The sequence below is a fragment of the Chlorocebus sabaeus genome, chromosome 11 (assembly GCF_047675955.1).
Source record: "Chlorocebus sabaeus isolate Y175 chromosome 11, mChlSab1.0.hap1, whole genome shotgun sequence".
NCBI classification, from domain to species: Eukaryota; Metazoa; Chordata; class Mammalia; order Primates; family Cercopithecidae; genus Chlorocebus; species Chlorocebus sabaeus.
The window spans coordinates 2832900-2853653 of NC_132914.1; the positions used below are offsets into that span (position 1 = coordinate 2832900).

The 20754-nt window shown below is 48.9% G+C and overlaps 1 protein-coding gene across 29 annotated transcripts in view; it reads left to right on the forward strand.

Annotated features, from left to right (window-relative positions):
* The window catches only part of CACNA1C (calcium voltage-gated channel subunit alpha1 C), a 650562-nt gene that overhangs the window by 495628 nt on the left and 134180 nt on the right, over positions 1-20754 (forward strand). For all 29 annotated transcript variants that reach the window (XM_073020354.1, XM_073020379.1, XM_073020353.1 and 26 more), the window contains exons 10-11: positions 4550-4640; positions 11522-11548. In XM_073020354.1, the coding sequence (XP_072876455.1) occupies positions 4550-4640; positions 11522-11548 (118 nt within the window). The remainder of the gene's footprint in view (positions 1-4549; positions 4641-11521; positions 11549-20754) is intronic.

Genomic DNA, 20754 nt, shown 5'->3' on the forward strand with positions numbered 1-20754 from the left:
GCTTTATGACCCAAATCACTCGAATTTGCTCTTTGTCTAACATCATTTCCATAGTCTAAAATAAACATAAAATAAACAGCAAGTAATACATCATTAACAACAAAAAAAGAGAAATGCCCATTAAAATGAAGTACAACATAACCAAATTTATTTAAGAACATATTTCAATACCAAATGGCAAATGCCAACAATGCAAAAACCACAATTCCTTTTGCACCCTGCATAGTGACCTCGCAGAGACACAGCTCATGCCAGTTCTTTCAAATGAAATGGGAAAACTTTATCTGAGCAATTAGCTAAAGCACTTGACATCCAGAACTCCAAGTTCATACAGAACATCCCCTTCCCCATGCAGTGATTAGTGTCTTCATGCTCTCCAGTGCAATGGCTAGTGTCTTCACACTCTTCCATGTAGTAGGTGGAGTCTTCACACTCTCCTATGCAGTGGCTGGTGTCTTCACACTCTTCCGTGCAGTGGCTGGTGTCTTCACACTCTCCCTTGCAGTGACTGGTGTCTTCACGCTCTCCCATGCAGTGACTGGTGTTTTCACACTCTTCTGTGCAGTAGCTGGTGTCTTCACACACTTCCTTGCAGTAGCTGGGGTCTTCACACTCTCCCGTGCAGTAGCTGAGGTCTTCACACTCTCCCGTGCAGTGGCTGGTGTCTTCACACTCTTCCTTGCAGTAGCTGGGGTCTTCACACTCTCCCGTGCAGTAGCTGAGGTCTTCACACTCTCCCGTGCAGTAGCTGGGGTCTTCACACTCTCCCATGCAGTAGCTGAGGTCTTCACACTCTTCCATGCAGTGGCTGGTGTCTTCACACTCTTCCTTGCAGTAGCTGGGGTCTTCACACTCTTCCATGCAGTGGCTGGAGTCTTCACACCCTCCTGTGCAGTGGCTAGTGTCTTCACACTCTTCTGGAGCACTCTCCTCTTCAGCTGTAGCCCAGACCCAGCAGGGCTCACAGAATTCTTCTCCCTTATTTACAAACTTCCTCAAATGGCCACCCATTGACAGGCAATTTAACAACTTACCAGCCCATTTAAACTAATTAAAAGCAGATACATATATGTTTTGGGTATGAGCCCTAGGCCTTTGATGGGTCTTTGCTGAATAGAATTGAATTATTGGCCAGGCGCAGTGGCTCACGCCTGTAATCCCAGCACTTTGGGAGGCCGAGGTGGGCAGATTACGAGATCAGGAGATCGAGATCATCCTGACTAACACAGCGAAACCCCGTCTCTACTAAAAATACAAAAAATTAGCCGGGCGAGGTGGCGGCACCTGTAGTCCCAGCTACTCAGGAGGCTGAGGCAGGAGAATGGCGGGAACCCGGGAGGCAGAGTTTGCAGTGAGCCGAGATCGCGCCACTGCCCTCCAGCCTGGGCGACAGAGTGAGACTCTGTCTCAAAAAATAAATAAATAAATAAATAAATAAATAAATAAATAAATAAATGAAAAGAATTGAATTTTGAACAAAGGAGCAAGTAGGTCAATGGGTTATTTTCCACCTGCGGGTGACTCCATCCAGGTGCAAATAGCGAGGAAACCCTTGAATCCACTACAGGTGAAAGTTTTGCAGTGTAGTCCCATGTGAGGGAGGAGACAAGTCACCTGGCTAGTGGGTAGGGATGAAGAGGATACCAGGGCTACTGCTAGACTTTAGCAGTGACCCCACTTGAGCCTGCAAAGGGCAACAGCTCCCTAAGGAAGCAGCAGGGATGAGTGCCAGCCCTGTCCTAGGAAGCCCTCTCAAAGTCTTTCATTAGATATGCCACATAGCCTCTCTCTCCTGGAGTAATTCCTTCTCTCCAGGGTCATCATTTGTTTTGTGATGTTAATTCATGTGAGTTGGGGGTTTGGTTCTATTTTGTTGTTTTCCTATATGTTTTGATTTATTGCTTTGAATTTTTTTTGTTTATTTTCTATGATAAAAATAGATGTTCTATGTGAAAGCTGAGTTCCTTGTTTCTTTCTTTTGCCCGTGGCTGACTGCGTGTGCTCTGTTGATGTCTTGTTCCTGGTTCTTGACACTGACCATCTTGTCTGTGAAAGGAGGCACTCCGGCGGGCATGCTTGATCAGAAGAAAGGGAAGTTTTCTTGGTTTAGTCATTCCACAGAAACCCATGGTAATGTCGCCCTGTGCTGTGTGTGTGTAAATGTGTGTGGGTGCATACCAGACAGAACGGGAGGGTGTTTCTCTTGATGGCTTGTGCCGCAGTGGTTCTGTGTGTGTGCATATATGTGTACGTATATATGTTGTGTGTGTGTCTGTGTGTTTGTGAAGGGATGGCAACCTGTCCCCCCTCAACGGCACTGCCTTGTCATTGCTTCATATGTATAAAGTCAGTGGGTGTGACAACTGGCAGAGCCGTTCCTCTAGGAGCTCTTCCTTTGGGCAGTGCTGCCCTGGAGTAAGGACACTGTGAATGCGCGGTTGGAACCAGTACAGGCAGTGCCTCGATTTAGAAGGTGCTGTCCTTATTTCTAGTGCCCAGGCCTGCCCCTCCAAGTTCATTTGTCTTTCCAAGCCTAGCACCGCCACCTCCACAGCACTGTACTCACACATAAGGCTCTGGGAACCAAGTGTCACAGCGTCACAGAACTTTTTCTACATGGCCTGGCCCTTCAAGCAAGGATATCCAGAGGGTGGAGAGCTAAAAAATAAAAAATAAAATTAAAAAATCTTAGGGCTGAGATGGCTGTAGATAGATGGATTGGAAGACTGAGAGTGCTTCCATTTTATGGCTTCCTTAGTGTGGTTTGAGCAGGGTCCCTGGCAAGCTCTGAAGGTCCGTTTTGCCAGCTCCCAGGCCTGAAACCATCCCTAAGGGCTGGTCTCACCAGCCCCTCCAGACTTCAGACTATAAAGTGAGTGTAATGCTATGGAATTCAGTGCCCCTGTTTGGCTACTCACTGCCTTCCTGTGGTGCTCCCAGAGCCTAGTAGGCTATAAGAAGCTTGTCGTTGCCTAGGGTGTAGAGTACAGAGGCGGTTGAGACTGGGGCACTCAAGATGAATATGGTGCAGGGGGTGTGACATTTGTGCCCTGGTCCCAGGCCTCCTCGAACACACCGCGTGACCGCGGGCATCACATCCCTTCTCTGGCCTCGCTTTCCTCTCCTGCAGAGTGAGGAGGACGAGTTAGAGCCAGAAAGTTTCTAAAGCCTCACCCAGCTCTAGAGTTCTATGAAATGACATCTGGATTTTGTTTTAATTCAATTTTATTAAAAAGATCAGAGAGGTCTCTCATACACAACAGTCAAACATACGGTAAGTCGTGGACTTTGTTTTTATCTTCCATGTGCTTGAAATGATTCTCTTCTCACCAACCTGGCTTGTCTTAATCCGAAGGAAAGGAAACCGGGAAAAATCCACATCCATCAACATTATCCATACGACCAGTAGAAGTGTTTCTTGGGCGCTGGCAGCCTCACAGGGACTTGTCACCGGAGGCCGCTCCCTCACTAACAGCAGATTCTGTGTCTGCTGAGGGCTGGTGGCTTTCTCAGCAGATGAGGGGTTCTATTCTGGAGGAACAGCAGAACCAGGACCAAGCATACGATGGCCGCTCTAAAGAATAAGGGTTACAGAACTAAGGAGCACGTTGTGTCATAGTAAGAGAATGATGGAAGGTGAAGAAAATTTATTTGAGTTAAACTTTTATTTAGAAGAAAAAATAATAATTAATAATAATAATGACTTCTTTCAGGCCACCAAACTGGGTTCTAAGCTAGAAAACTCCCATCGTTCTGGAAATTCAGCCCACAGTTGCCTTGGGAGGAGGGTGGACAAGTTGAATTAAACGACTTATACCCAAGTCAACCTGTTGACATGGGAATGTCAGGGTGGCTGAAAGGGGAAATAGTATCTGTACAGGCTGTCTTCTGACCACAGTTAAACATCATCGTGTGGACTGCACACTTCCACTCCTCACTCTTGATGTCTCCAGGGCTAGTTTGAGTCTCAGTGCGTGGCTCTGGGAATGGCCATTTCCCTCAAGCCCTCTGTCTCAGTCGTGCTCCTGGGAGTAACCGGCTGCCGGAAAGGGGAGGTCCCGTCCACCCAGCAGCAAGCACGCCCTTTCTACAAACAGGCTGGTCCCTGCTCTTGGAGATGGAGCCCCTTAGAGACGGTGGGTGGGATAAAGTAAGGAAAATGATATATTTTCACGAAAGCTCCTCTTTCTATGGCAAGTGGTAGTTGCAAATGGGGCTCTGCAGCTTCTTCCAGTCCACAGAGTGGAGAGGAGAGATTCAGTGGTCAGTTTTTTCAGGATGTATCCTGTAAGGTAAAATGCTGTTATTACCAGATATCCTCCCATACTTCCATTAGTTTACAGTGTTCTTGGCAGCAAAACCTGCCCTGGACAAGCAGCAGGTGTGTCAGTCAAGGGGATCTGTGCGGATTAGCCAGCCAGTGCACACAGGCTCTCTTTCTGCCAACCCGCACTGGGTCTTGCGGTGAGCGTGTTGCAAACTAATGCTCTTCTGTTCCCTTCTCTCCCCACCCTCAATGCCTTGCTCTGCTTCCCTTTGACTCTTGCAGTGAGCATGCCCACCAGTGAGACCGAGTCTGTCAACACCGAAAACGTGGCTGGAGGTGACATCGAGGGAGAAAACTGCGGGGCCAGGCTGGCGTGAGTAGGCACGGCGAGCCCAGGGGCTGGGGCTTTTTCTGGAGCACGGGTGGAAAAGCTGCATCTGGAAATCACAATGGGCTGACTCATCACTAGGAAGGGCAGAGATTAGAGTTGGTGGCAAGAAACAAACCTCAGGTGGGAACCAAGATAGGGAGCAGAGGGCCGTGGGGTGAGGATGGCCCTGGCTGGGGGTGAGTCTTAAAATCAAGGCTCGTCTTCAATTCAGCACTTCTTCGGGGGCGCTGACTGTTGGGTTTTGAGCTACTTTTCATCACATCTGAGAAATATAGAGGGGGGGTGTGTAGGGGGCGGCCCCGAAGTCTGTTTTTTTCACTCCAGTCCCTTTCACCCCCCTTCAAAGAGACGGCGAGGTTAGGGTCCTGAGTCCTGCTGGCCACCCCTTCAGAATGGACACCCCTTCCATTCTGATAAACGTGACCTGGGAGGGAAGGAGACAGGTGAGAAGATGCGCTGGGAGATGACCAGCATGTGGGTCCTTACCTGAAGCTCTGCCATTCTGCCAGTAAGGGAAGCAGAAGTGCAGTGGAGTCTGCTGTTCTGTTGCCTTGGGGTGTCACGACTGTACACTCACCCTGACCACTGGAAGAACTGCAAACAGAGGCTCTTGAGTCAGACCAGTCCCCGATACAATGCATTTCTGAATCGCTCCATCTGGGAGGCAGCATCTCCCCTCCCTCCTCGTCTGTGGAATGACGGAGAGCCTGGGCGAGCACAGCCCTTTCACAACGCTGAGCTGAGAAAGAGTCTAAACCAGCAATGCCGGCCTTGAGCGTGGTCTCGGAGCCCATGTGGGGGAAGGAGAATGAGGATGAGGCCAGAGCAGCCCTCACAGCCGCTGTTTCCAGGCAGCATGGGGCTTCAGTATCACTCACTCTGACAGTGGCACCAGGGAGTCTGCACTACAGATTTCTCAGCATTGTCGGGAAGCAATTCTTGTCAAAATGTTGTTAACATACGATGCTAATTACATTTTTAAGCAGCAGTGCAAACCTCTTCTTTTGGAATCATACAAAACAAGTACTTGAGTTTCTGGCAGTAGGTCCCAAACAGCAACTCAAGGAAAGGCCCGTAGGAAGGCTTCAAAGTCCGTCAGCTCTAGGCCTTTCTGCCGTCTTGCCACCAAGACGAGGCTTAGAGAGATGATCAAAGGCCCTGCAACTCTGGCTGTTGAGCAGGCTCAAGTCACACACCAGGAGGGACCAGGGAGCTGGCACCAGGAAGTCACCGGACAGTACCTTTCAGGAGAGCCTGAGGCTCTGTTAGGAAGGAAACCTGATACTCCCCTGCGGATGGAGGCTGGCAGTCTCCAGTGGATCTGCCGTTTGCTCAGAGCACGTGCTCTGCAGCCTGGAGAGCGCTGCAGAAATGGTCCCTGTCATCCCCATGTTTAGCCACATTCGTACTCTGTGCATGCAGAATGCTGTGTCACATGCCAGAATTGTAATATGCCCCTAATAAAATGTGGTCTTTCCCCATCTCCCGACCTCCCACCCTGCCCCAGACAATGACGGGCCAAGACTCTGCCAGCATTCGTGGTGGGAGAAGCAGCATGGGAACTGAGACTGAGTGTGATGGTCTGAGGGGACAGTGAGTGACCAGGATCTTTAAAGCTAGGAGTTAAAAGTCTTATGTAATAAGATGAGGTCACGATGAGGACTGCTGTGTAGTAAGAAGGCCAGGATGGAGATCTTACTCTTGGGGGAAGAGAGGAAAGAACTACAGCATGGTATTTCGTGGCGGCAGAGGCAGGCAGGTGGAGGTAATGAAGAGGAAGGAGCCATCACGGTTAGGGAAGAGGATAATGAGGCGGAAGTGAAATCTGAAGCAGGGGCCCAGTTGGAGTGACCTGCAGGTATCATGGAGACCACGAGATACCGAGGTCCAAGGCTCAGCTCTGAACAGGGGTGGCCACACACGTTCGAGGTTGCCAGGATGAAAACCACCAATGAGGTGATAGGACGGGGTTGTTCAGAGCGAAGTGAAAAACAGAAGACCAAGGGCTGAATCTTGGGAAATGGACACACAGAAGAAGAAGACCAAGCAAGCAAAACAGACAAAGGAACGTTAGGAGAACAGGCAGCAGCGCCAGCCTGGAAGCGCGGGGGGAGGAATTTCAGGACAGAGCTGTTGATCTGTGCATTCGTTCCACAGTCTGCCCAGCTTGGTGCTAGGCTAGGTGGTGGTGGTGACACACAACAGGGGAGGAAATTGACGCCATCATACTGGAGCTCACGGTCTAGTGTGGGAGAGACGCTGTGCAAATAAATAGGCAACTCTAAATTGGGGTAAGTGTTGAGAAGGAAAAGTAAGTGTAATGTTGGGCTGATAACAAAGGTTTCTGATTTGGACTGGCAGGTTAGGAAAGCCTTCTTTGCAGAATTAAAATTCCAGCTGAGAACAGAAGGATGGACATGAGTGATTGAGGGCCTGGCAGACCCTTAACCATTTGGGTCTGCATCAGAAGAGTGTGAGAAGTCGCTGAAGGGCGTTCCGAACAGAGCTGAGCGGGAGGTTGATTTGGTTAGTTCGGAGCTCCTGAAGGATCACTGCGATGTTAGGAAAAGAGCAGGGAGGAATGAGAAGCCGCAAGAGCCTGGCGCAGGTGCGAGGTAGTGTGGCGGCAGCTCGGGTTGCAGAGGGAAAGAAGGGCTATGCTGTGTGTGTTCTGGGGTGCTACCCCCTAAGAGTTGCAGGGCTCTGGTCTTGGGAGTAAGTCTCAGTGAGGGAGAAGGGGTGGAAATGGGCCAGAACAGGTGCTCACTCAGGCAGTGAGGCCATGGACAGGGAGGAAGATGGGAGCATGTGAAGAGGAGTAGCATGAGTGTGGGAAGTGCTGGCCTCCGTTGTGATAAAAGCTAGGGCAAGCTTCAAGGCAAGGAAGAGGTCACAGAGCAGGAAGAGGCAAAACAAGCTGGAGGGGAAGCAGGTGCTTACAGGAAGGCATTGCTTCTGAAGAGGAGAAGGGCGACAGCAAAGACAGTTTGAGGCACTGAACTTGCTCAGGAAAGAGGAGTTTCTGTGCGCCTGGGACTAATTGGAAAATGAAAGAAGAGGAGTCCCAGAGTCTAGTGCCCATCAACCTCCAGCTAGCCCTGGGATCTTGGCCAAAGCGATCTGCTCTGAGCCTCAGCCTCATCCTCTGGGAAAAAGAAGGGTCGGACTGACATCTCAGCAGAGGCTGGGGCAGGGGGCGGAAACCACCTGAAGCGGTGCAAGATTTCATATGAAGAAAGCATTCTACACCTGGAGAAATTGCAAACTGTAGGTCCACATGGTATCTAAGGGTCCCTTCCAGCTCTCAAGGCCTACAGTTCTGTAAAGAAGATAGAATCAGAAACAGGCTCTGATGAAGGGGTCAGTGATAGGAGTCACTCCAAATGAGCTCAGCCATCTCATCTCCCAAAGCAAGGGTCAGGGGCCACAGGAACTTGAAGGACAGTATGGAGACTGAAACCAGTGAGTCATCGAGAGGTTGCCCAAAGGTTCCTGGGCAGCACTGATGCCGCGGTGGAGACTGATATCATAAATGTGCAGTCAGCCATATTTTTGGCAGACTCTGCAGCCTGAGAGCACTAAAAAGAGACAGCGGGGTGACCCAGGGTGGGGCTTAGCCATGCAGGTGCAGCAGAAGGCCCAGGCGGTGTGGAGTCTCTGTGGTATTGAGGGCAACGTTGTCATGACTGTAGTCAAGCCTGGTGTTAAAGGGTGTGGGTGATGGGGAGGATCCAGTGAGGACAAAGGTTGGGTCCTCTGAAAGAGCAGGAGGGATCATAGAAAGGGAGGCTCTGGCCAGAGCCATGGAGCATCTGAGCTCAGTACCCAGGAGTGGAAGGAATCCTATGCCGTGGCAAGGGCAGGATGTGACCCTCCCAATAATAAGAGCTGTGCTGGAGAGGAAGTCCCAGAGTTAAGGATGCTGAGTCAGACGCATTGTCAATGTGGATGATGACTGTAGTGCCATCTGACTTACGTTAAAGGCAAATTTGGGACAATTCAGGGAAATACTATTTTACACAGCAGGTAGTAAACATATGGCACTCGTTCCTCTAAGAAGAGGGGAGAGGCTGAAAATATAAATAGCTCTCAAGAAGTTCAAATATTTCTCAGATAATGACAAATGCAAACTGAGTAACCAGGGGAAAAAAAGAGTTTGGGGCTTGTCTCTAATTCTGAACCTGAAAAGCACAAAGGAAAATCATGGTCTCTCCGAAGGTTTGTCTTAGAGTCCTGGGTGGAGAAAGTATCTGGGGTTGCATGAACTTCAGTTCCCACCCACTGGAACTGTTCTGATGGTCTCGTGTTCCTTACCAGCCTTCTCTCCCTCCTCGCTCTTCTACAAGAATCCGCTCAACCTGAGGTAGGAATTGTGCCTCATTGGAACAACGATGGTTGTTCCAAAGAAAGCCAGGAAGCCTTCTGAGTGCACGGTGCATAGAGAAGCCAGAGCCCCCAGCTGTTCTCAGGGTTCTTTGGAGATTGTGAAGATCAGTAGCAGGGAGGCACTGGCCACAGTGAACCGGCCTAGGATGTGGACCAGCACCATGGCACCAAGGCACCTGGGCTCCTGGCTTGCGTCCTCTCACTGCAGGAGCACCTTTCCAGCCCAGAACCCTGGGCCACCTCCCAGGAGGCAAAGAGGTCCTAGCATTAACTCCAAGGTGTGCAAAGGGAGCAGGAAGAACCAAGGAGTTCAGATGTCACGGAGTTCTCACCGCAGCTCCCACGGGCATGGAGTTTTCCTCGGTCTCCAGACAAACGCCGCTGCAGTGTCCTCCCCTTCTCCAGGAGGGGAGTCTGCCCAACATGGAACTTAGTCATTCGGCGGTTGCTTGTCAAAAGTGCCAGCCTTTAAAAGAGGATGAGGTTTTGGTCCCCGCAAACCTAAAATTGTGCTCACAATCCCAGAGAATAGCAACAATAGCAACAAAATCAGTCTTTAAGTGTGGTGCCCAGGCTTATCCATCCGGACCTGTCACAAAGCAGACAAGAAAGCTCTGTCCATTTCTTGCTCAGAATGTGCCCGGATGCCACAGAAGGACCTGCAGTCCACGACCATGCTTGAAGCAGGACCTCCTTTTCCAGCACCCCCAGCACCAGTCCTGCTTCTCAGGGTCATTTCCCTTGGAGATGAACACTCAGGGTTAGGTTTCCCCAGAGAGGAGCTTTTCAGAGCCCACTTGCACTTGTGACCCACTTGCACTACGAGCAAGAGAATGCCTCATGGCAAAGGGTCGGTGGTCGTCATCAGGGGGCACCCCAGGCAGGACTACTGAGGTGTTTCTGAAAGAAGGCCTGGGGCCAGGCTAGGCTTGGAGTCAGAATGACAAAGCTGAAGGCCGTGGTCACCCACTTGGGCTTATGGGTAACAGCAAGGAGAGACAACCACCCAAATGCAGCCTGGGAAGACGCTGAAGGTCTGGGGCTCAGCATGGGCCCGCTGGAGAAGAGAGCACCTGGGTTCCCCAGCACCCAGTTAGCAGCTGGGAAACATTCGTTTGCTGGTTAAACTGTGGCTGTAAATAACAGTGTTGCCCTGGGCTCGTAGTCCCCCTCCCACACGCTGTTAACGTGTGATTAAACCCTCCAGCCCTCACAGGCAGTCTATGGGGGTGGGATGAGGTTATTAGCTAACGGTTCAGAGCAGTAAAGGCACTTGGCTCTGATTCGCAGTGCCCCAGAGATATAATTATCTCATGCACGATGGCTTTGCCACCTGTCACATCTTCTGGCTTAATTTTTTTTAATAAGAAATAACGAGAGGGGCTGGCATGTTCTTGCTCTGCGACACAGCTCGCTGTGTGCCAGGCTGGGACATGGCAGGCCTGCGGCGGTCGCCTCCCAGACTCCCTTCTCGTGTTTCCTCCCCATGCCTCTCCTTGTTGCTCCACCACTGTCTCCGTTGCCTTCTTCATCTCTAACTTGCGTTCTGTTCTTCCGCTTCTCCATCTGAACATTGTCACCACCTGCACTATCCCCAGTGTTCACGCCCTTCTAGCACCAAAGCCAAGCTGACAGGTGCCTTCTAATAGCCTCAACTGCTTACAATCTCTCACTCTGTTTCTCTCTCTTTGGCTCAGCCTTCTCTCCTCCACACTTCTCTTTCACAGTCTCTCCCGCCTGCCCTCTTCTCCCAGCCCCCTGCCTCCCGTGCACTCTTCCCTACGTGAACTAGGGAGGCTCAGGAGTTCCTTGAAGGTTCCGCCTTTCCATGGAACCCCCTCCCTGTTCAGTGACCCTTCCAGGCAGCCACCCTCACGCCCACCCTGAGCTTCTGCCCAGAAGTCCCCAGGTCTTCAGGACTGCACGTGACTGTCAGCATCCTGTGTTTCTCCTCTGAATCTGGGGCTGGCTCCTTAGGCCCCCTCTGTAGCTCTTGGGTGGAGGCTGTTGTGGCCCCTCCATTTCTGGCTGGCTCATTTTGCTGGTCTTCCCTTCATAACCCCACTCTAGCTGGGCTCTGGCAGACAGCTGTGAGGTCAGTGCCGACCTGTTCTTGCCTGTGATTTTTCTGCTATTGGGGTCTTCTTGTCATCAGGAGAGGCCTTTTCTTCCTCTGCAGCTTTTCTCAAGATACAGCTCTTCCTAACCTGACCTCATAGAACTTTCTAGGCAGACCCCGAGGACCTGGTACTCTCCCTCTACAGCAAGGATTGTACTTAGAAGATGCTAGCTGGTCCAGACCTCAGTCTCCACATTCAAATACATAGTGTTCTTTCTCTCCCAAGATGTTCTAATTCACACCATGCCTCCTTCCAGCGCCTACACGAAGTTACCTGGGGAACATCAAATTTCCCTGGGACTGTTGAACATCTTTTAAATGCACGTGTGTTTGGTAACATTTCCTTTTTCTCTTTCAGCCACCGGATCTCCAAGTCAAAGTTCAGGTGAGTGAGACGCACACTGCTCTTCCTTCCTTCTACCACCAGCTCTGTCCTCAGCCACCCTGTTGGGTGGCCCAAGGTAATGCCTACGAGTTGTCAGTAGGGTAAGGGGTATTCTTCTTAGGGGGTAACTACTTTCTGTATGGCCATTAAGAAAAAGCTTATGGCTCAGATCAGACAAATAATCCAGTGGTTGACATTTGTTGAATGATCTCGGACCGTCCATCTTTTTGGCAGCAGTGTCCCTAGGAAGTTGTCAGACCAGATGTGTTTTCCTCCCTTCTAAGATGAAGTCCAGTTAAAAGAAACATAAAGTGAACCCTTGTGACTGTCATGACCTACTTCCTCTTTATAGAACATGGTAAGATGTGAACTATGATGATGATGGAAAGCACATAGGATTATGACACCCATCTGGGTCACTGCTCTTGACAATGACAGAACCTACAAAAGGACCCAGGGTCCTTAGCCCCCATCTGCCTCCCAGCCTCACTTCCTGCACTTCCGTGAAAATAACCTTTGTTCCTCCTACAGGGAACTTCTTGCAGTTATCTAAATGTTCCCTGTCCTGGTGCACATTGAGGCCCTTGCATGGAGCCGTTCCTCCACTTAAATCACCATTCCCCCTAGGCCTTCATCTGGAGAACTCAGACTTCTGTTCAGACCCTCAGATGTTACTGCTTCCATGTTACTGCTTTCTCTCCGTTGCGCTGGGAGTGGAAAATACCTTCTGCAAACTCCAGGGAGAGTTACTCAACTCCCCCTTCCCTGGTGCTTTGCTGATGTCTCTGTCACATCACTCAGCAGATCACACTCGGATTCCTGGCTCACAGTCCCCTGCCTCCAGAGGCTCTGCTTGCATGCCTCACAGGGGTTACTTTCAGAGCACCCAGCTCAGTGCCTGTCCAGTGGTGAATGTCCGTACATGTGTGTTGAATGAATTAGTGGACAGACGTGTGCAGGGAGAATGTGAATTCACTCCCACAAAGCGTGTATCTACCAAAAAATATTGGTTGTTTTTCATCATTGAGCTAATCTTGATTCCCTAGCCCTACCTACTACAAGGCAGGAGCATAAAGAAATTTTCATCCAGCTGAGTAAACGTAGCCCAGTGCTGTATTTTAAACTGTCCCTTAAGGTAAAGTGATTTGTCTCTCAGATTGCCTCTGTCCCAGCTCCTCTCTTAGATGGAGCTGGACACATGGAGGAGAGGGACTTTGCGATTCCAGGAAGCAGGGAATGATGAGGGCTGGTCCTACAAGCCGCACGCCCTCTGGATGCTCATCTCTGCTGCATGCGGCTAGGCTGGACTGCTGTCTGAACTGGTACCCACTGAGGTCCATCTGGTTAGAGCATCCACTGCTGGAGTCCATGCCCTCTGCTTGCCTCTGGCCTTGAAATCTCCACCTCTGCTCTCTGACCCTTGAGTTCTGTTGGCCCACTGACTTTAGCACCTCTACACCTCAGCTGAGTACACGGACACTTCGAAGTCCCTCATGCTCTCTGAAGGAACTGGGGGAGGCAGCAGCACTACGGCAGGCTCATTGGCCTACTGGTGTCCCATCACGCCCTCTGTAACAGCCAGGATAAGCTTCAAGCCAAGGACTGACCTCCCAGGGTCTGCCAAGGCACTCCACCAGCCCCAGTGTCCCTGGGCCTCCCCATGGCCATCTGGGTGTTTCTAAAGCAACCCCCCACCAACCTCTTGAGGTGTGGTGCCCAAGGGCTAAAAATTAAGTGAGGACCCTGGTGTCTGACTTTGGCTCCACTTCTGACACATTCTTTCTCTCCCATTTCACTAGGACTGGAAAATATAGGCTTTTTTCCCAGTTCCTCTTTCTCTCAAACCAAGACCTCGTCTACATAAAAAATCTAGGGTCCAGCCCATCAGCTCTGGCTCTTATTACAGAGAAAGAGCTCCAGAAATATATTAAAAAAAAAAAAAATTCTCTCTCTCAGTAATGCTTGGCTCTCACTGCTTTATCTCCAGCATCTGGAGAAGTGGCTGGTACATAACAAGGACCTAATAAATATTTGCTGAGTGAGTGAGTGAATTAATGAATGAATGATCTTGCCCCAGTAAGACAATAGACTTGACACAGATTCAAACAAAATATCTAATTTGACAGTCAAAGCTGGAAAAGCATGTTGTGCTTTAACAGTTCCAAAGCCCCCACACAATAAGAGTAAAGGGATTAAAAATACACTTGAAAATATTTCCAAAATATCATTCTCACTTCATGCAAGTGGTTAAATCATAAATTAATAAATGAATGAATATGATCCAGAGGATGGAAGGGAAAATTGCATACTTGTGTCTCGAGTTAGAGATTGCCTGGAACACTCCGGCAACATTGTTTTCATCCAGTGATCTATGGTGCAAGCTGTGCTTTTGAACAAGAGGGAAAGAGCCTTGGTGCCTGTAAACCTCTGGAGTCTCCCTCGGCCCTGAGGCTTTGCTACGTGCTGGCCATTCAGCCCTGGTCATCTGCCTCTGGGAAGGCCTTCTCCTTCTGCAGCCACCCCTCAACACACCACAGCAGTGCAGACAGCAGCTTTTGTTCTCCTAAAGGCTTGCAGCTAGTAGGTTGGCACTATCATCGAAACTCATTTCCAGATGAGGATCTTGAGGCTTTGAGGGGCCCAGGTCACAGGGCTCTAGTATGGCTGAGTCAGAACTCATACCTAGGGGCTCTGCTGCCGATCCCTGTGCCATCCTAGTGATGAGGTTCTGCCCAGGAATAGTAAACCCTGTTCCTGTATAGCTAGCGTGTCCACATAACTCTAGAGCCATGCTATTCAAAAGAAATACAATGCAAGCCACATATGTACTTTTAAAAATGTTCTAGTAGGCAGGTTAAAAAATAAAAAGAAACAGGAAATTTCTTTGATTTAAACCAGTGTCTCTAAAACATTACTATTTCAATATGTAGTTCATATAAAAAGTATTAATGAGCTATTTTACATTCATGCTTTTGTGCTAAGTCTGAAATTCAGTGTGTTTTGCCGGTACTGCACATCTCAGTCTGGACTGACCACGTTTCCCATGCACAGTAGCTGCATGGTGCTAGCGGCTGCCACACAAGGCCACATGGCCCTGGAGGTTTCACACATGAGCAGGTATCACCCAGCAGCTGTCTGATCTGGATTCAGCAGTTCACTGATGGTGTCTGCTTAGGGAATATCAAAGGCTACAAATAGATTGAAAATGCCACCAACATTTTGAAAGGATTCCTAATCATTTTCTCGAGTTAGGTGAAACAGTGTAACAATTACAGGTAATGGAATTTGAGTCTCAAACTGGCCTATTCCGTTTGCAAAACGGAATGATCCAAAGTCATGTTTCTTTAAAGGAAGTATAGGAATGGAACCTTTAGGGAAAATTTGGCCAGTTAATGGATTACAGCCATAGTATATTACAGGCATCCTAGAGTATTCCCTTGGTAATCCAGGTTTTCACTTAGAGGAATTAGTTAAAATAAGAGATTTGTGGCATCTGGAGCTCACTGTTCAGAACAGAATGTAAACAGTTAGGAAACAAATGATGCAGGAAGTCTTTTGCAACCTGAAGGGATTAATTAGACAAGTTGGAGTTTCTGGAGCTCAACTTTACGGAGTTCTGAAGTGAACCTCATGGGGTTCTAAAATTGGGAGGACTGGCTTGCCCAGTCTTCAGTGAAATGTGCTTCCAGTGTTCTCTCCACTTCTGCCGTGCCATCAGCAACAAGGCACAAATCCACATTTGCCCCAATCTCTAATAGTCCTTCGTAAAGTTACTTATTTACAAGAGAATTAAACTTAATGATTTTCTGTGCTGTTGTTGGTTCTGGTAAAAAAAAAAAAAAAAAAAAAAAAAAAAGGAAACTTACTCTAGCCACTAGAAGGAGCCTGCAGGGCCCATCATTTTGATGTTGTCTACGATTCCAGATGCCTGTCCACCATTGCGTATCAAGCAAACTGTTTTAGGAGCACTGCCCTCTCCTCACCTCCACCCTGAGCCCTGGTTCACAAGAGCTCCGGGAATCTTCAGCCTTGTCATCCAGAGGGAGGTGGTCCATTTGCGTAGAGTTCACCTCTGCTGCTCAGCCATGCCGTCAGCCAGGGGTTCTTGTGCAGGATGGATTGGGCTGAGTCCCGTGGGTCTGTAAGCAAGTATAAGACACAGCCCCATTCCTTCGTGGGTCTTGTGAGCAACGTGGAGAGGCAGGACCATACAAATACAAGGTAACTGACAATACAAGGAAATGTAAGTCATTTCCTCTGGGGACCCTTCTTGCCTAAGGTGTCCTTTTGTGTGCTTCCTTGTGGACCCGCCCAGCACTTAGGCCCTGCTGTGACTGCTCACTTAGTGGTCTGTGTCTCCGGGTGGGTTTTACACAGAGGAGGCCTGAGGGCATTGTGCTAGCTGCTGGGTATCTGGTACCCTTCCATGGTCGGTGTTTAGTAACTATTTCTTGAATGTGTAACTAAAATGAGTAATGCAGACAGTAAGCACTGAAGAGTGCCCAGACTGAGAAGACTAGAAGCATGCATCCCGGAGAAGCTGGGACTCCGTGTGAGCCCCACAGGAGGGGCAGGACAGAGGATGGAGCAAAGGTGGAGTTTCCGGTAGCTGGGAGGACTTGCCGTGCAGCTGGACGGGCAAGAGGAAGGTCCAGTGTAGGGAGAAGGGCAGGTGGAGCTGGGGCTGCGAGAGCAGAAGTTTCCCCTGGGAATGCAGTGATCCTGAAGTTTAGAGACATAGATGAGACCCATTCGTAACCATCCCTCTCTCCTGTGTCTACATACGGAAGGTCCTATTTTTAGAGAAAATGACTTCCAGTTAGTGTGAAGGGAACATGAATAGCAGGCAAATTTCTCCTCCCTATTTTATCATTTAATTTCTGTATCCTCCATGCATATGTAAACACAAATAAATTTACACATTCTAATAAACCATTACATTTATTATACAGTAGGAAGTGTTGCCAGGAAACCAGTTGTCAAGCAAAGCTATATTTTGAAGAGTGGGAGGTGTATAATTATCTTTAAATACTTTCTCTGGATAGTAATTACCCCACCCCCACCCCAGCCCAAATCCATGTGACTCTCCCAAATGGGTCTGCTCAGGAGCACCCCAGTTTAAAGGGACACCGTCCTGTCCCCTCCAGCCACTCCTCAGGGGTCTCTGCAGAGCAGCTCCAGACCCATGGGACAGGCCTGACCACCCAACACCCATACCCACTACCCCCAAGCATGAGGAAAGAGGGGCATAATCAAGTTCTCATATTAAACCCACTCTAAGACAGCTCTACATACCGTAAAGAAAGCAACCTTGATTGCCTTGGACTCTGAATAACAATTATCAGTGATTTCTGGAACTTGAGATTGTATCTATTTAAAACATGTTCTTTGCAAACTTCACTGTCAGCTGTTTAAGATCAGATATGAGTTTGTCCTGAAAATTCATTTTTTAGGGGAAAAAACTACTTGCCAAATTTCTGTACAATATTAATAATCACAATCACAGGAAAGAAGCGGTGGCATGCCCTGCGAGATAAAGACTGTTTAGTATCAAGATCTGGCAAACTTCAGAGGTCTCCTCTCAAGGGGACCATCTGGTACCATTGTCCCGTTCCTTTGTCCCTCCGTCCACCCTCCACCTTCCTCCCTCAGATCCAGGGCAGTATGTCTGGCGGTGCAAGAATTCCAAAGTGCATTTAGAAATCATAACTTTTTAAATTGTTAACGACTATGGGCACTAATAGGTGTATATATTTATGGGGTGCATGTGACGTTTTGATCCAGGTGTAAAATGTGTAAAAATCAAACCGGGGTTATTGGGGTATTCCTCATGTCAAGCACTTATCTTTTATTTTTTTATTTTTTATTTTTTTTTTGAGACGGAGTCTCACTCTGTCACCCAGACTGGAGTGCAGTGGCCGGATCTCAGCTCACTGCAAGCTCCGCCTCCCGGGTTCACACCATTCTCCTGCCTCAGCCTCCCAATTAGCTGGGACTACAGGCGCCCACCACCTTGCCCAGCTAGTTTTTTGTATTTTTTAGTAGAGACGGGGTTTCACCGTGTTCGCCAGGATGGTCTCGATCTCCTGACCTTGTGATCCGCCCATCTCGGCCTCCCAAAGTGCTGGGATTACAGGCTTGAGCCACCGCGCCCGGCCACGTCAAGCACTTATCATTTCTTTGCATTAGGAACATTCCAATTCCACTCTTTTAGTTATTTTAAAATATACAATAAATTATGACTGTAGTCACCATCCTTCTCTCCTATGTTGTATGATCAAATATTACGTCGTGTTTATTCTATTTAACTATATTTTTTTTACCTATTTACCATATCCACTACCCTTTCCAGCTTCTGGTAACCATCATTCTACTCTCTGTATCCATGAGTTCAGTTGCTTTAATTTTTAGCTCCCACATGTGAGTGAGAATATCACAATTTGTCTTTCTGTGCCTGGCTTATTTCACTTAATATAATGGCCTCCAGTTCCATCCATGTTGTTGCAAATGGCAGAATTTCATTCTTTTTTATAGCTGAACAATATTCCAGTGTGTACACATACCGCATTTTCTCCATTCATCTGCTGATGGGCGCTTCGGTTGATTCTGTATCGTGGCTATTGTAAATAGTGCTGCAGTGAACATAGGAGTGCAGATATCTCTTCAGTATACAGACTGGAAACCATATTTTACACCTGGTGGCCTGCTTCCCTGTGTAGTGGATTTTCCCCCGAGTGGTAGGCAAGTGTCCTGGGTAAGGTGTGGCCCTCACTGGAGATGGCCTTCAAGCCAGGGCAGAACACTGCCCGGATTAATCCTTTCTCCCCTCCCTGCTCCTCAGGCCAAAAACTAAGTTCTCCCTGCAGTCCTGAGGAAAGAGTACCCTTCTTAGATTACTCTTCGTTCTCCTAACCGCATCCTAGATTGAGCAAAGGCTTGGTAACAGGATTTTCTGCAGACCATCGATAGAAAAATGACAGAATAGAAAGGTGGATGGAGTCAGGCTACTCCAAGAGGCAATTTTGGGGGTGGGTGGGTGCAGGGATCCATAACAGCTGAGGTCCACATCCTGGAACCTTGGAACACTAGTTGTCGCTAGCATCTTGGAGTTTGCTGATGTTTGGAGGGGCTTCTGCTGTGGAAGTAGAGGACCAAGGCTGAGGGCAGTGCACACAGCCCAGAGCTGTCCCTGCCCCCTGGGGCACACCCACATATGGTGCTGCTACGTGCCCAGGGGCTGGAAAGGAATAGGCCATTCACAGACCAGCAGGTTCACACAGATGGGACTTGCTGTTCTACCACCAGCATAGCCTGGCCCAGGAGGTGACGCTGAGGCTTGATGGTCATCTCTGGCAGGAAGGCTGGAGAAACGGACTCATGCCACAGACTCTGATTTAGAATAGAGGACCTCAGTTCAGCTTCCTGGTGCTGAAGTGGAGGGCCAGTTTTCACATCCAGACTTAGTATGCCACACACACACACCCCCCCTGGAAACAAAGTTTTATGTAAAAAATATTTTCCTTACTGCTTACTTTAAAAAGCAGTTTCCTTATGATATGATAGGCACTGTGATATTTTCCACTCTATTCCTTTATTCAGTGCCAGGTATAACCTACTCAATAGATTTCATGACCCACTAATGGGCTGCAGTGTGAGGTTTGAAATCTCTGCCCTGAGGCAGATTCTGCATGCTTATTTAGAGGAATGTCTGTCTAGACTAGAGAGATTCATAGAAAGAAGATCATTTTATGGAAAAATACAGATATTCATGGACTTTATCACCAGGATTCTACTTTATTTCTCCTCCTGCCTTCATTACCCAAGCAGGAGCTGCGTCCTCTATGCCTGGTGGGTCTGCGTACAAGCCCTACAGGTGCCCCAAAGCCATGTGCAGAGCTAAGCACCCCATGCTTCTCATAGCTGATGCCTCTGCCTGGAGCTCTACTCCCTCTCCTCTGGCCCTCCTCTGTGCCGCTCTCCCAAATCGCCCCAGCTAAAAACGTGGGCCTCCCTTCCATACCTGTCTTTCTTATTCTGCACATCCTCTCATCTCAAGGGCCTGTTGATTCTGCCTCCAAAATTGCTGCCAGCTCCGTGTCGTCTTTGCCATTAATAAATCTATTGCCTTCATCATCTTTAACCTGGAGAACAGGAAGATAATTCCTCATACTCTCCCTGGTCTGGAAGGTGACAGAGGGGCTGTTTTTGTGCGGTGTTCCAATCCAACCTGATCATGTCCTTTCCCCCTCCCCAAGCCCTCAGCATGGCCCCTGCAGTCTCCTCCTCAGCACCTCTTCAGCTGTGGTTCCTCGCTCCTTGCACACTGCAGCCATTTATTAACCATGTCGTCTACTGAATCCAACCAAATAGAGCTATGTAGGTTCTCTGTATCAGGAAAATGAAAACGCCTCCACCATGGAATCTTAAAAGGTGTTTCTTCAGGATCATCTTAGCCAACGGTTCTCAACCATCATTACACATTAGAACCACCTGGGGAACCTTAAAAATACCCAACCCCCTAGAGAATCAGACTTAATTGGTTTGGTGCTGGGGCTTGCGGACCAGTGGGGTTCTGGGGAGGGTTCCCTAGGTAGTTCTGTGTGTAGCCAGGTTTGAGAATCACTGACAAAGGCCCCTAAACCAGGATACTGGGAACAGTCCACGGAGCATGAATGAGCTTTAAGGGGTCTGTGTGCTGCATGGGCTCACATGGAAAGGTGTGGGTGTGGGTGTGTGCCCATGTTTCTGAAAGGCAGATCTAAACGCTGATCAGATTCTGGAAAGATTCTATAACCCAGAAGAACAAAGAGCCTGTGCTCCAGATGAACCCCTTCTACCATATGGATGCAGCACGCAGAGTCAGGGCCAGGAGGCTGGGCAGAAAACCACGCCTGGCTCTGCCCGCTGTGATGTTGGTCGAGGTACACAGCCTCCCCGGCCCTTAGTTTTCTCCTCCACAACAATCAGGATGATGCATGTTTTGCAGAGTTACTGAAAGAATTGGAGAGAAGGCATGAGAAGTGCCCAATGTGGTACTGGGCCCCTCCACCGCTATTACTAAGAACGCTCTTATTAGCCAGGCGCGGTGGCTCAAGCCTGTAATCCCAGCACTTTGGGAGGCCGAGACGGGCGGATCACAAGGTCAGGAGATCGAGACCATCCTGGCTAACACAGTGAAACCCCGTCTCTACTAAAAAATACAAAAA